At 37.1% G+C, this 16,886-nt stretch overlaps 1 protein-coding gene across 2 annotated transcripts in view; it reads right to left on the bottom strand.

Moving 5' to 3' along the window:
• ZEB1 (zinc finger E-box binding homeobox 1) overlaps positions 1-16,886 on the bottom strand; it is a gene marked incomplete at its 5' end in the record, with an annotated part of 207,554 nt that overhangs the window by 39,764 nt on the left and 150,904 nt on the right. The window contains 2 exons of one of the 2 annotated variants that reach the window (XM_079700834.1): positions 6,300-6,461; positions 13,795-13,857. In XM_079700834.1, coding sequence (XP_079556960.1) covers positions 6,300-6,461; positions 13,795-13,857 — 225 coding nt within the window. The remainder of the gene's footprint in view (positions 1-6,299; positions 6,462-13,794; positions 13,858-16,886) is intronic. The other variant, XM_079700835.1, reaches the window with a different exon arrangement.

Raw genomic sequence — 16,886 nt, 5'->3', positions numbered from 1 at the left:
AGAAAACAAGAAAATTATGAATGTGAAAGCTGACTGGTCAAGGCAAACATACAGTAAAGGTAGGAATCATCCACTCACAAACATGCTATCAAAACCAGCAATCATGAGAAGAGGAGAGTACAATGCAGGATATTGGAAATGCATTTGAAATTAAGAGACCAGCAACTTAAAACAATCTTGTATATACATATATAGACTGCTGTATTAAAACCTCATGGTAACCGCAAACCAAGAATCTACTTATAGATACACAGAAAAGAAAAAGGAATCCAAACACAACACTAAACATAGTCATCAAATCACAAGAGGACAAAAGAGGAAGGGAAGAAAAAAGACCTACAAAAATAACCCACCCAACAAACAGCTCATGCAGCTCAATATCAAAAAAAAAACAAACTCAATCATAAAATGGGTAGAAGATCTAAATAGACATTTCTCCAAAGAAGACATAAAGATGGCTAAAAAGCACATGAAAAGATGCTCAACACCACCAATTATTAGAGAAATGCAAATCAAAACTACAATGAGCTATCACCTCACACCAGTCAGAATGGCTGTCATCAAAAAATCTGCAAACAATAAATGCCCAAATCTACAAAAACAACCACCCCCCAAATTAACAAAACAGCAATAAGAACATACATATCAGTAATTACCTGAAATGTAAATGGATTAAAATGCTCCACCCAAAAGACTGGCTGAATGGATACAAAGACAAGACCCATATATATGCTGTCTACAAAAGGCCCACTTCAGACCTAGGGACACATGCAGACTGAAAGTGAGGGGATGGAAAAAGGTATTCCATGCAAATGTAAATCAAAAGAAAGCTGGAGTAGCAGTACTCATATCAGACCAAATAGACTTTAAAATGACTGTTACAAGAGACAAAGAAGGACACTACATAATGATCAAGGGATCAATCCAAGAAGAAGATATAACAATTGTAAATATTTATGCATCCAACATAGGAGCACCTCAATATACAAGGCAAATGCTAACAGCCATAAAAGGAGAAATCAACAGTAACACAATAATAATGAGGGACTTTAACATCCCACTTACATCAATGGACAGATCATCAAGACAGAAAATCTATAAAGGAAACACAGGCCTTAAATGACACATAAGATCGGATGGACTTGATTGATATTCATATAGCATTCTGTCCAAAAGTGGCAGAATACACATTTTTTTCAAGTGCACATGGAACATTCTCCAGGATAGATCACATTCTGGGCCATAAAGCAACCCTTGATAAATTTAAGAAAACTGAAACCTTATCAAGCATATTTTCTGACCACAGTGCTAGGAGGTTAGAAATCAACTACAAAAGAAAAAAAAACTGTAAAAAAACACAAACCTGTGGAGGCTAAACAATACACTACTAAACAACCAATGAGTCACTAAAGAAAGCAAGGAGAAAATAAAAAAATACGTAGAGACAAATGACAGTCAAAACATGATGATCCAAAACCAATGGGGTGCAGCAAAAGCAGTTCTAAAGAGGAAAGTTTATAGCAATACAGTCTCATCCCAGGAAACAAGAAAAATCCCAAATAAACAACCTAACCTTACACCAAAAGCAACTAGAAATTTAAGAACAAACAAAACCCAAAGTTAGCAGGAGGAAAGAAATCATAAAGATCAGAGCAGAAATAAATGAAATAGAGATGAAGAAAACATTAGAAAAGATCAATGAAACTGAAAGCTGGCTCTTTGAAAAGATAAAATAAATAAACCTTTAGACAGATTCATCGAGAAAAAAAGTGAGAGGGCTCAAATCAATAAAATTAGAAATGAAAAAGGAGAAGTTACAATGGACACCACAGAAATACGGAGGATCTTAAGAGACTACTACAAGCAACTATATGCCAATATAATGGACAACCTAGAAGAAATGGACAAATTCTTAGAAAGGTACAATCTCCCAAAATTGAACAAGGAAGAAATTGAAAATATGAACAATAATCACAAGCACTGAAACTGAAACTGATTTAAAAATTCCCAATAAACAAAAGTCCAGGACCAGATAGCTTCACAGGGGAATTCTATCAAACATTTAGAGAAGAGTTAACACCTATCCTTCTGAAACTATTTCAAAAAATTGCAGACGAAGGAACACTCCAAAATTCATTCTATGAGGTCAACGTCACCATGATACCAAAACCAGACAAAGATACCACAAGAAAAGAAAGTTACAGGCCAATCTCATAGATGAACATAGGTGCAAAAATCCTCAACAAAATACTGGCAAACAGAATCCAACAATACATTAAAAGGATCATGCACCATGATCAAGTGGGATTTATCCCAGGGATGCAAGGATTTTTCAGTACCCACAATCATACAGTGTGCTACACATTAACAAATCGAAGGAAAAAAACCATATGATCATCTCAATAGAAAAATCTTTTGACAAAACTTCAACATCCATTTAAGATAAAAACTCTTCAGAAAGTGGGCATAGAGGGAATATACCTCAACATAATAAAGGCCATATATGACAAACCCACAGCTAACATTATATTCAGTGGTGAAAAGCGGAAAGCATTTCTTCTAAGATCAGGAACAAGACAAGGATGTCCACTCTCGCCACTTCTATTCAACACAGTGTTGGAAGTCTTAGCCATAGCAATTAGAGAAGAAAAAAATAGCAGGAATCCAAGTTGGAAAGGAAGAACTAAAACTGTCACTGTTTGCAGATGACATGATACTATACATAAAAAATCCTAAAGGTGCTATCAGAAAACTACTGGAGCTCGTCAATGGATTCAGTAAAGTTGCAGGACACAAAATTAATACAGAGAAATCTGTTGCATTCCTATACACTAACAATGAAATATCAGAAAGAGAAATTAAGGAAACAATACCATTTATCAGTGCATGAAAAAAATAAATTAACTAGGAATAAACCTACCTAAGGAGGCAAAAGACCTGTATGCAGAAAACTATAAGATGCTGATGAAAGAAATCGAAGATGACACTAACAGATGGAAAGATATACCATATTCTTGGATTGGAAGAATCAATATTGTCAAAATGATTATACTATACCCAAGGCAATCTACAGATTCAATGCAATCCTGATAAAATAACTAATGGCATTTTCTGCAGATCTAGAACAAAAACCTTAAGATCTGTATGGAAACACAAAAGACCCTGAACAGCCAAAGCAATCTTGGGAAAGAAAAACAGAGCTGCTGGAGGAATCAGGCTGACTGACTTCAGACTATACTATAAAGCTACAGTCATCGAAACAGTATGGTACTGGCACAAAGACAGAAATACAGATCAGTGAAACAGGATAGAAAGCCCAGAAATAAACCCACACCCCTATGGTCAATTAATCTATGACAAAGGAGGCAAGAATATACAATGGAGAAAAGACAGTCTCTTTAATAAATGGTGCTGGGAAAAGTGGAGAGCTACATGTAAAAGCATGAAATTAGAACATTCTCTAACAGCATACACAAAAATAAACTCAAAATTGATTACAGACCTAAATGTATAAATCTCTTCGAGGAAAACATAGGCAGAACATTGTTTGACATAAATTGCAGTAATACCTTTTTGACCCACCTCCTAGAGTAACGAAAATAAAAACAAAAATAAACAAATGGGACCTAATTAAACTTAAAAGCTTTTGCACAGCAAAGGAAACCATAAACAAAATGAAGACAACCCACAGAATGGGAGAAAATATTTGCAAATGAAGCAAACGACAAGGGTTTAATCTCCAAAACATACAAACAGCTCATGCAGCTCAATATCGAAAAAACAAACAACCCAATCAAAAAAATGGGCAGTAGGTCTAAATATACATTTCTCCAAAGAAGACATACAGATGGCCAAAGAGCACATGAAAAGATACTCCACATTACTAACTGTTAGAGAAATGAGAATCAAAACTACAGTGAGGTATCCCCGGTCAGAATGGCCATCATCAAAAAATCTACAAACAATAAATGCTGGAGAGGATGCCCATCTCCTGGGCATACATCCAGAGAAAATCACACTTCAACAAGGTACATGCACCCCAATGTTCACTGCAGCACTATTTATAAGAGCCAGGACATGGAAGCAACCTAAGTGTCCATCGATAGAGGAATGGATAAAGATGATGTGGTGTATATATATACGTATATATACACAATGTAATATTATCAGCCATAAAGAAGAATGCAAAATGCCATCTGCGGCAACATGGATGGATCTAGAGATTATCATACTAATAAGTAAGTTAGAGAAAGATAAATATCAAAGGATATCATTTATATGTGGAATCTAAAAAATAGTACAAATGAACTTATTTACAAAACAGAAACAGACTCACAGACTTTGAAAACAAACTCACAGTTACCAAAGGGGAAAGGCGGGGGTGGGATAAATGAGGAGATTGGGATTCACATGTGCACACTACTACATATAAGATAGACAGCCAACAAGGATCTACTGCATAGCACAGCAGACTCTACTCAATACTCTGCAATGACCTATATGGGACAAGAATCTGAAAAAGAATAGATATGTATATGTATAACTAAATAACTTTGCTGTACACCTGAAGCTAACACAACATTATAAATCAACTAACTCCAATATAAAATCAAAAAAATTAAAAGATGGGCCAAGGACTTTGTCACCTCATCAAAGAAGATATACAGATGACAAATAAGTGTGAAAAGATGCTGCACATAATATTTCATTAGGGAAATACAAATTAAAACAGCAAGATACCACTACACACTATTAGAATGGCCAAAATCGGTTAACACTGAGAACATGAAATATTGGCCATGATGTGGAGCAACAGGAACTCTCATTCATTGCTGGTGGAATGAAAAATGGTACAGCCACTCTGGATGATAGTTTGGCAGTTTCCTCTAGAACTAAACATACTCATCATATAATCCAGCAGTTGTGCACCTTGGTATTTACCCAAAGGAGCTGAAAACTTATTTCCAGATCAAAATCTGTGCATGAATGTTTATAGCAGGTTTATTCATAATTGCCAAAACTTGGAAGCAACCAAGGTGTCCTTCAGTAGGTGAATGGATAAATAAAATGCAGTACATCCAGACTATGGAATATCATTCAACATTTATAAGAAATGAGTTATCAATCCATGAAAAGACACAGAGGAAAGTTAAATGTATAACTAAGTGAAAGAAGCCAATTTGAAAAGGCTATATGACTATATACTATATGACTCCAACCATAAGACATTCTGGATAAGGCAAAACTATGGAGACATAAAAACATCAGTGGTTGCCAGGGCAAGGAGGAGGGGAGGATGACTAGGCAGAGCACAGAGGACCTGTAGGGCAGTGAAAATACTGTGTGATACTATAATGATGGATACATGTCATTGTACATTTGTCCAAACCCACAGAATGTACAACACCACGCGTGAACCCTAATGCAAATTAGGGTCTTTGAGTGATTATGATGTGTCAATGTAGGTTCATCCTAGGTTTTAAAAAAAAAAAGTACCACTCTGGTGAGTGATGTTGACAATGGGGGGACAGGGAATATGGGAAATCTCTGCACCTCTGTACAATTTTGTTCTAAATGTAAAACTGCTCTAAAAAGTCTTTTAAAAAGTTGATTATTGGGCTATTAAGCTAAATCTATCCATTAAACTGGGAACCCTGGAAAAACCAAACCAGATTTAGGATCTTAATACTTCAAATATCCTCAAACATTCCAAGCATCTTCCTAGTTCTTGGTACAGATACTGTGTAAAATTTCTCACAGGAATATTTTCATCTGTTTCTTTCTAGTGCATGGAAAGCAGAATGACAGCATATTTCTTTTCAGGAGAGTATGAACGCATTATTATTGTATTTTACCACTCTATATACTGGCTGTTCATATCAGAGAGGACCAAAGTAGATACAGGAGAACCATCTGTCTCCAAATTACTATGTTTTGAACCAGACAGCCATGCTTTTCTTGCCAGAACAGTGGAGAATAATCAAAGGGCAGTAAGGGTCATCCTAGTTCCCATTTCTACTACTTGCTACCATGTAAGTGAATGGAAATCAATGTCCAGGCACTGCCCTAAGCATTTCACATGTGGTGGCATCACACTATACACACAAGAGGCCACTGATATAATGCTCTACTGTTACCATGGACAGTGTTCCACTGATTAAAGAGATCACGCTCTACAGCCACCTGCAGTAAATTTTGGTTTTCAAAAATGTTCCCTCTAGTAGAGTGGGTTCCCACATAGAGTAATGGAAGCAATAATCCTTTGGAGATGAGAACAAAGCGGCCGTGATGCTTGTTACCGTTTTCATCGTGCCCGCTGGCCTCTGGCGTGCCCTGCCTCTGGTCCTCCTCGGGCGCCTCGGGGTAGATGACTGCAGTGTCTTGTTGCTGCAGGAACTCTTCAACGTTAGGATCATGGTTTTGTTCATTTTCTGCGTCTGAGTCGCATTCATCATCTTTTACTAAAAGAAATGCATACTCTATAAAAACCAATTTCACCACCAAGTTGTTACATAGTTTTCCTAAATAAGAAATTGTTTATCTTGAGAGAATGAATGATTGTTCTTGAACTTGCAGGAAATATTTACGGAACATTAAAAATTTACTCGTTCTGTTATAATCTATTAAGTCCGTTTTCATAAGTTTAAGATGTTATAAAAGTCTTGACATTGTCAAAATATCCCTTTTAAGCTTTAGGGTTGTACTTCTATTCCATTTTACTGATGAGCAAGACACAGAGAAGGCTGGCTGAATCCTTAGTTTCTGAATCAATGATAAAGCAAGGAAAACAGGAAAAGAGAAAAATGTAGTTCTCAAACCTCAGTCCTTCCTAGCAACCTACTGTTCATATTTAGTTGGAGTTGTGCTTGAAATCTGAACCTTTCTCTGAATAACAAACTGCTCTGAAGTTCAGTTCAGTTATGTGATTTCTCAGAAAACAGCTTTAGTAGTTCCCTACAGTTGGAAAGACTTCTAATAAGAGTCAAAGAGTATCAAATTGATAAAACTGCTTCCTATCTACCCTAGTATTCAGATACAGGCAGGGCTATTCTTTCTGTGTTTCTTCCTCAGTAAATGTGTAACTGTGGGGTGAAGGAGAGGCATTTTCCCTGAGTCAGAAGGTTCCGAGCATAACAGCACGTCTTCACTTGGAGAAGTCAGCCCAGAGCGTTGCTGCATTTGCAGAGCGGGACTGGTATCCTGGGGTTCCCGTCCTTTTCCTCCCGGAGGAGGGTCTGCTCCACGCTGCTGCTAACTGTCCTGGGTCAGGGTGGCCCCCGGGTGTCTCATGGCTGACCTCTTCACACACTTCAGACTGAACTCAGTTCTAAATTTATAAAGCAGCAGACTGAACTGGTGCTTAAAATGGTGGGACTTCCCTGGTGGTGCAGGGGTTAAGATCCCGCCTGCCAATGCAGGGGACACGGGTTCGAGCCCTGGTCCGGGAAGATCCCACATGCCGCGGAGCAACTAAGCCCGTGCGCCACAACTACGGAGCCTGCGCTCTAGAGCCCGCAAGCCACAACTACTGAGCCCGCGCACCTAGGGCCCATGCTCCACAACAAGGGAAGCCACCGCAGTGAGAAGCCCGCGCACCGCAACAAAGAGTAGCCCCCGCTCGCCTCAACTAGAGAAAGCCCGTGCGCAGCAACAAAGATACAGCACAGCCAAAAAAAAAAAAAAAAAAAAAAAATCATGAAAAAAATTAAAATGGTGATGTAAGGGCATCCTTTTGTTTGACAGTTACCAGAGCAATCTTGCACAGGAGTAGTCACCCAACTCCTCAGGGTGGCTGCTAGTTACAAACTTAGAGCCGAGGATGACATAGTAATCATGATGACTAGTCATTTTTTCCTCCTCTTAAATGCAGCCAAGAGCTATCAATTATTTAGCATCTGCTATACACACTGACCCCTGAACAACATGGGTTTGAGCTGTGTGGGTCCACTTATACTCGGATTTTTTCAATAGTAAATACTTTGACTATTTACTAGTAAATTTACTATTTACTAGTAAATAGTAAATACTTACAATAGTAAGTACTACATGACTGTGGTTGGTTGAATCCGTGGATGTGGAACTGTGGACACAGAGGAACCTCGTGTTGGAAGGGCTGGCTGTAAGTGACACACAGATTTTCCACCGTGGGGAGGGTCAGGTGCCTCTAAGGCCTGTGTTGTTCAATGGTAACTGTACTGAGAACTGTAGTTTTTAGTTGACGCCTGTAGTCACCAAACCAGGGTTACTGGATCCGGGGGCGGGGTGGGGGAGGAAAAGACTCTTTTAAAGTGAAGCCAGTACTGTTGGTTTAAACGGAATCTACTTCCAGATCCTCAGCTTCCATGCACGGTCCTTCCTAGAATCCTGAAGGTTCTTTCTGCCCCTGCTTTTCACAGGCCTTTGCTCTAACTTCAGAGAGACAGACCCCTCCCCCTCCATCCCTTACGTTAATACAGTGCATTGCCTCGGAGTGTAGAAAATCTCCAGGCTGCCGAAGGAAAGCGATTCAAAATACCGATTGAGGAAAACCTTCTTTGTTGATCAATCAGAGCAACATAAGAGCACTCTAGGCATCCATTCCTGTTTACATGGATTTCTACCAGGGGTAAAGTATGGCAATTGAAATGGGGATTATTTTGGCCCTAGTTACAAAGCTCTGAACTCAGCTATATAATATATCCAGAGGGAGTGAGAGTAATTTTCCTTTAATGATCTCACCTGTTTCATTCCCTATTATTAACAAATTCACTGCTCTTCAGGAGGCTGGTGAGAGCAAAGCAAAGAGTATTCTCGAAAACCCTTCCTAGGATCTGTCATTAGCTAGAAGAATAAGCACTTCTGAATAACTAAAGTAGTACAAGTCTGTGTTATTAGGTCTTTTCAAAGTAACTTCAAATTTTCAAGTTAAACTAGATTAAACTCATGAATGAAATTTATATTTTATGTGATTTCCTATACAGAAATATAGATTTGACAAGTTACTTAGAAACATTTTTATCAGATTATATTACAAAATATTTATTTCAGTTAAATAGTCTCCACTTTTAAAATGTTTATATTTTCTATAGCCTAGTAACTATATATATGCTAGATGATGGTATGATGAGGTTTTAAATAGTATGTTTCTCAGAATTATATACGTAATCTGTATTTTATACACAAACCTTGCATCTTCAATAAGTTATAAGTTTATCTATACACTGGTTGTAAAGGTACCCATTTGGAGACCAAGATTTTTATGAAGCATAACGATTAGATTAAATAATCTTAATCTCATTATTGAATAATCTATTTTAAAGATGTATTTATTTATACTTTATATATTCCTCATTATTTGTAACATGTTTTTCATAGAAAATATTTTATAAAATCCCTCAAAATGTGTATCAACACATTTATTTTAATTAGAAAAATGAAGACACCCTTTTTTTTCTGACAGAAAGTCTGATTTGGCTGATTGGTCTAACAGTGATAATTGGTTTTACTAGTAAGGTTATTAGGTACAAATTTTCCAGAAATTGAATGAACTAAGTTTATAGCTCTAAGGTATTGATCAAAATATAGTTAATTCACATGTTAAAAGGATTTTTATTAAAAAATGTACTGACAGAAGGTACTAAAATTAGCAATATTTCAACATCTCCAACCATTTCTGAATATATTAAACAAGGTGCCTCAAAGTGAGGGGAAAAAAGTAACAAAAGGGAAAACAGATATCATTAGTCCTTTGATAAGTAAGTATTGGTAAAGCCTTTTGACATATGTCCCAGGAAATGAGGGAGTGAATGATTCTGGTGACTGGGAAACAAATCCTTTAGCAGATTAGGTGGCTTTCCATTTTTGCTTTCAACAAAACTGAAGGAGCATTTAATAGAACTGTCAGTTGACAAGACATTAAAATATTTTTATTAATAGATAACCATAATTCTTTGCAAATCTGAATATGTAAAGAATCGAATAAATCATTTATAACAAAAATGTATTTCACCTTTTTATTTATGAGAATAAGGTTATCTCAGTGCTAAAGAAAAAAAGGAAACAATTAATGCTGAATACTTTTTCTTCTAGAATAAGTAACATTAAACTACTGATACATGGGCTAATTGAAGAATACTTCAGCTCCTTTAATCTCATTTCCAGTAACATTTTTCTTTAATAAGTAGTTGACCCTTGAACAACACAGGTTTGAACTGCACGGGTCCACTTATACTGGGTTTTTTCAATACAGTAAATACTACAGTTCTACACCATCGATGGTTGGTTGCGGCCACGGATATGGAACCGCGGACAGGGAGGGGTCCTGTGCACGGAGGGGCTGCATACACGGGAGCACGGACTCTCAGTGATGTGTGGACTCTGACTGGGCAGAGGGTCGGCGGCCCAGTCCCCATGTTGTTCAAGGGTCAACCATATTTATTACAATTTGTCATGTGCATTGTGATCAACTATGTAGGACTAATAATCATAGGATAAATCAATCCATAATTTTTTTTTTAATCTTAAGAGCCGTATGGTTCCTGGGAACTTAAGAGAAACTTAGATTTCAATTTCTATACATGTTTTTCTTGCAAAGAAATGAGAGTTGATCAAAAATATCTTCCAACAGGAAGTATACAGTATGTTAGCATCAAATTCTACAGGCTACGTAGAATGGAAATATGAGTTCAAGGGGTAAACATTATGATATAACATTTCTGACTCTTAAAGAAGAGCTTATTCATATTTAAAAAATGAATGGTATTACATTTCTATGGATTTCAAGTATAAGAGTGATGGATGTTAGAAATGTCATTTTTAATATGCCAGAGATGAGGCTGTAAGTACAGGTGACCCTTGAACAACTCGGGGCAGGTTACTGGTGCCGACCCTCCATGCAGTCCGAAGTCCATGTGTAACTTAGAGTCGGCCCTCTGCATACATGGGTCTGCATCCTCGGACTCAGCCAAGGCCAGACTGCGGCACTGCAATATTTACTATCGGAAAAAATCTGCATATAAGTGGACCTGCCCTGTTCAAACCCGTGTTGTTCAAGGGTCAACTGTACTTACACTTAAAATGAAGAATTTTATATGTCCATCAGAAACTTGGGAAGTAATACATGATCCATTTGTATACTATAACATCTGGAGAATAATAGGGTAGTTGTGAGAATTAAATGAGTTACTACAGTATGTGCTTAGTATTGTACCAGGCACGCAGTACGTGCTGTGTAATCGTTCTCTATTTTCCTCCAAGCAGTCCTGGCGAGGTGAACATTACATTGGAGCAGATGGTTCAGTATTGGGTCTGCTTTCACATTCTGGCCTCTTTCCAACTGAAGTACACTGTCTCCACGAACCTGCATTTACCAAGCCAAGTTCAAGCTAAGACCAGACATTCCACAGTTTTACCCATAAAATTTAAAGTGTTGGGAGGTGCATGTTGTGAAAAGGTCAATTATAAAGCAAAATTCCTCGTCCTAAGACTGATAAACTTACGTGTTTAAACATTAAAGAGATGAGCAAACACAGAGAAACACATAATGATACTTTGGTTTTCTTTCAGGTGTGACAAAACTCAGAGCTAATTGTCAAAGTATAGAACTATAGGACTATAATCATTTGACGAAGTGCAGAATTACAGGGTTATCATCGCAAATTAGAGAAAGCAAGGAGAGAGAGACAAATGTTTAGTGTAAAGACTAAATAACATTTTTAACGTGGCCATCAGTATTTCACTCCCATCAGAATAAAGTATCCTATCTTTATCCTCCAATTTTAAAACTCTGCACAAGTATCAGCTATATAAACAAAAAAGGGATGCTTAGAAGAACAAAGGATGTTTTGGTGCATTTTTCACTCTCTGAATACTAAGCTGAGACCATAGTTCTCTTCACTTCGTGAATTGCAGAAGGAAGTCAACTATAGAAAGAAGCTGACAAAGTTCTAAACTAATGATGGTGACCTTTGTGCCAGGTTTTTGTTGACTCTGTCAGCACATTATTCCCTAGAAGTCAAGGAAGTAACAAAAGCAAAGGCGAAACATAATTTTAAAGTTTAACTGCTCAATAGTCTCAAACGTGTAATTTCCATCCTTCTATGCTGAAAACTGCACTTATCGGGGTTTCACTAAATGTCTGTCTACTCCTAACTCCCCATGTTCCAAGGAAATAAAGCACAGGACTCATCGTCTTGTGGCAGAGGGTCCTGTGTTTCAGTGGCAGCTCTGGCTGATACACAGTGACTGTATCTTCCAGATGTGACTGTGTTGGCGGGGGGAGGGAAATTATGTGTTACTCAGTACTTCAAACTGAAAGAATTCATTCATTTTCGTAGTGAAGAGCAAACTGTGAGGTAAAATACTGTAAACTTGGAACTGTAAATGTCTTTTTTTGCTGGCATTTTGCCTAAAAGGGCAAACGATCTTTTACAGAATAACTTATATTACTCTGGTAATGTAAGTCATCAAATTTTAACATTAAATAAAAGAGTAATGAACAGCATTCTTTTGTGTTCATTAACACTATTTTACTAATAACAAATACCTCGTTTAAATATTTTATATAAGGTGTAAGTTAGCCTGACAAATATTTGATAACAAGCATACCTGAATACATTATTCATGCAGGTTCAACATAACCATAGTAAAGGCAGAATACAAAATCTTTGGCTGCAGGCACCATAAATTATCACATGTCCCATTATTATTTAGTTAATTTGGAATGCACCTTCAGTAACAGTGCAAAGACTTGCCCTTTGTCTTATAGAACTGACAAGTACGGGAGGGCTGATGCTTATATTATAGACGAAAATCTATTTTTGACACATTACTATAAAACTCACTCATCTTACACAACACAAGGTAATTTATAAGGCTCTGTGGAATACTCCTAAAATGTACTGCAAAGAAAAAAAAACTATAAACGTTAAACCAAAGGAAAAAACCAAAATTTAATTAAAACTATATGACAGAAATATCTAATTTATGGTTGTATATACAGAATACAGTTATACTACTTTAAAGTACAGAATTTTGAGGAAATGTTTTAATAATCTGGAATTTATTTTTGAAGTTTACATTCTAAGACTGACTTATGAGACACAATAATTAAGCGCCTACTCTTATCATATATAAGATCTGGATTTAAGATTTGCACTTATTCTTTTGCTTCTTAAATCTGATTTGGATCCATTACAGAGGAATAGCCTTAAGTCTCAGGGAGTATGTACTTTTAGTCACCTAGAAGCAATTTCCTTGTTTACTATAATTCAATTTCATTTTGGCCTTTTTCAATCACAGTAATTACAAGAAAAATGTTTATTCTCTTGTTTGCTGTGACATGTTCACTCATCAATATTCATGATTCTCAATCTGGTTTCTAGATAACCAATTATATCTGCTTATTTTTCTCTCTTTGCTTTTTGTCTTGTGGGCAATTCAATGTAGATCCTGGTAACTAATAATGAAACTCAGAACAGTTAGATCTGTATTTCTATAACTATGGTTAAAAAAAAACTTGATAGAAGTTTAAATTATCATTCAGATACTTATTTTGGGGATTATCTGTAGATTATACTTGTCATCCTTATGGATGGAAATCTGTATTACATGAATCTGTAAGCTTACACTGTATTTAAAGAATATAAACAGCTAACTTTTCATACAGTGTCCCACACGCCTGGGTACTTAAACATTTAAAGGGGGCAAGATAAAGAGTAGGAAACAGACTAAATTCAGGACTCACAGATGCAGAAACCAGTGACACAAAAGGCCTTGTTCAAGGACGACAGTATGCGTGAAAAAGGCAAGAGTTACCTGTACCTCCCACTTCATCCGCCCGAGCTTCAGGCCCCAGGATTTCTTGTCCTTCCTTTCCTGCTAAAATCAAAGAACAAAGCATTAAAATAGATCCACCTCTCACCAACATTTTAACTTCTAGAAATCTGAGAAGGAAACTTTCAGATTATATTTGATTTGGAGTTTTTCCCTTTTATAAGTATAGTAATATCTCCTAGTAAGGAAAAGCTTTTTAAAGAAATTAAGCAGTTTTACAAAACTCAGATATGTTAGTGAAGCAAAATAAGTGAAGATGTATATGTAATTCTGAACGCGTGCATGTCTTAGAATTATAAGCATACTAGGATTTTAGCATTTTTTATTTTTAGGAGAGGAGCCCTACCTACAGGCAGTAGGATTCCTTTTTGCATCTCCTTCCCGAAGCACAAATTGCTATGTTCTGGGCACTGTACTAGATGCCTTATCAACTCATTTCCTCTAATCTTCATAACTACCTTTTTATAAATTAAAAAAATCCCACCCAAACCTGAGGCTTTAAGAGGTTAAACAACCTGTGTAAGGACACACGGTTCCGGGGTGGGGGAGGCGGAACTCGCCTGCACGTCTGAGTGGCTCCAAAGCCTACTCGCTACTCCATCTTGGCCCCTCTCACGAGACGGAGTCCTGGACCACCAGAAAGCAGGCTGGACCAAACTGCAGTGTGCCCAGAGCAAACACCCATGGACTATCCTTTTTCTTTCTCTGTATTTATTATTCTAACTACTGATAAGTAGTAATAAATGGTAACAGTGGTATAATAAACATTTTAGTTGTCTATTATCTGTCTCTGCCGCCTATGTATGCTTGTAATGAACTCATAAGATCAGAGTAAATATGCAGATTATTTAGGCAAGCAGAAAGTATGCTTTATATATTTAGGTACATTTTATTCATTAAATAGTTTATTAAGAACCTGTGCACATACAAAAGATAAGTTAAAAACTGCTTTCAGAGTATATATCATAATTATGATCAGAAGACTTACAGTCATATTAAAACATTGTGCAGTTATCTGCACTCCAATCAATCCCATTGAATATGTCAGTCAAAAGTCTTGATTCAGATTTCCCTTAAGTTTGATAATTGAATTGAGAAATAGAGCACTAATCAAGTAAAATCTGTGCTCACGTTAAAGCATGTATTTCCTTAAGTGTCTTGGATTATCGGGTGGATTTATTCAGCGGATTTTCTATACTCATTAAGTTTTTTTTTTTTTTTTTTTTTTTTTTTTGCGGTAGGCGGGCCTCTCACTGTTGTGGCCTCTCCCCCTGCGGAGCACAGGCTCCGGAGCACAGGCTCAGTGGCCATGGCTCACGGGCCCAGCCGCTCCGCGGCATGTGGGATCCTCCCAGACCGGGGCACGAACCCGCGTCCCCTGCATCGGCAGGCGGACTCTCAACCACTGCGCCACCAGGGAAGCCCTATACTCATTAAGTTTTATGTTACTACTTAAAGATGATCATTATGTGAAAAATAGTTAAAATATGCACAAACCTCTCTAGATCAGCATAAAAAACACTGTCTAAAGTGGATAATGATGACATTAACTTCTGCCGTAGAATTCTCATTTTGTATTTGCCATCAGCAAAATGACCATTTAAAAATCCCTGGTCAAGTGTTAACAATACTGTAGGATAAACACTAGAATTTGGTAAGTATCTGAAAATCTCTAATGTCTTTTTTTCCTCTTCCTCCAAAGCATCTACTTAAACTAAAATAAACAGTGTGCCAAGTGGGCAATTATATGGTAGTAATACAGGTACTTATTATTGCATATGCACATTCTCTATTTCTCCTCAAATGAAGATCAAAGCAGGCAGAGTTATGACTTGCTAAGGTGGAAGATAACACTGGTATTAAAGTTTAAAGTGATATTTTGGACCTTATTAATTTTACTACTTACAGTTATTATTATAGCTAATTTAAACACTGCATGCAATTCAATTAAACGATTCATTCCTTCTGCTGGAATAAAATCTAGGCTGCTTAGATGAGCATGCAGCATATGTCAGAATCTGGTCCCACACTCACCACAATTTGAAACCCAGAAGTGTCCATTCTTTCCCTCATTACTGGGGCTGGAATTTTGGTTCAATAACTAAAACCATGTCAACTAATGAAAACAGAAACGGTGCTGATGCTGGGCTGTAAGGTGGGCACACTCCTCTCGCTGCAGACCACTACCTGGGGCAGGCCCCCCCTCTCTGTCCAGGGACCAGCACGAGGGTGTCTTGGAACAGGGGCTGTTCTAAATATTTCTCAAGCGGCGTTCTCCCTCATGTGTTCTGAACTTACTTCTAGTTTTAAGAAATATATGAGGGATAAAGTAGTTGAATCTACTTGTATATAAGACTTTCTCTCCTGTAAGACTTAATAATGTCAACACATTATGATTGACCCACCTAAATGCAACTTAGGAAAGAAAACTAGAATGCTCCTGAGGCTTTGGCTTTTAGTCTAAATTCCAAAGCAAATATATAAAGGAAAAACTCCTGAGTAACAAGACTTTAGCTTTTTAAATAATGGTAAAATATAGCTGCAATAAGTCATAAAATACTACTCAGCAACAAAAAGGAACAAACTACTGATAACATACAACTTCAGTGCATCTCCAAGAAATTACGGAGAGTGAAAAAAGCCAATCCAAAAGGTTACATACTGTATGATTCCACTTACATAACATTATTGAAATGACAAAATTACAAAAAGGGAGAACAGCTTAGTGGTTACCAGGGGTTAAGGATGGGGTGGAGGGGAGGAGAGGGTGGGTTGTTTGAAGGCAAGTAGGGAGCCCCGTGGTGATGGAATGCTCTGTATCTCGCCTATGTCAACGTTAATATCCTGGTTATGATACTGCACTACAGTTTTAGAACAGGCTACCATTGGGGGAAACTGGGTAAAAGGTACAAAGGCTCTCTGTATTATTTGTAAATCTAAAACTGAATTATTTGTGAATCTATAATTATTTCAAAATTGAAAGCTTAGTTTAAAAAAAGTCAAAGGCAAATAGCACACATTTAGATCAAAATAGACAGCACTTGCTCATTTTGCCAAAGGATGAAATTCCTAGC

Source organism: Hyperoodon ampullatus (genome assembly GCF_949752795.1).
Source record: "Hyperoodon ampullatus genome assembly, chromosome: 3".
NCBI lineage: Eukaryota > Metazoa > Chordata > Mammalia > Artiodactyla > Ziphiidae > Hyperoodon > Hyperoodon ampullatus.
The sequence above is the reverse complement of the archived record's forward strand: the minus strand, read 5'-3'. Positions and strand labels throughout refer to the sequence as shown.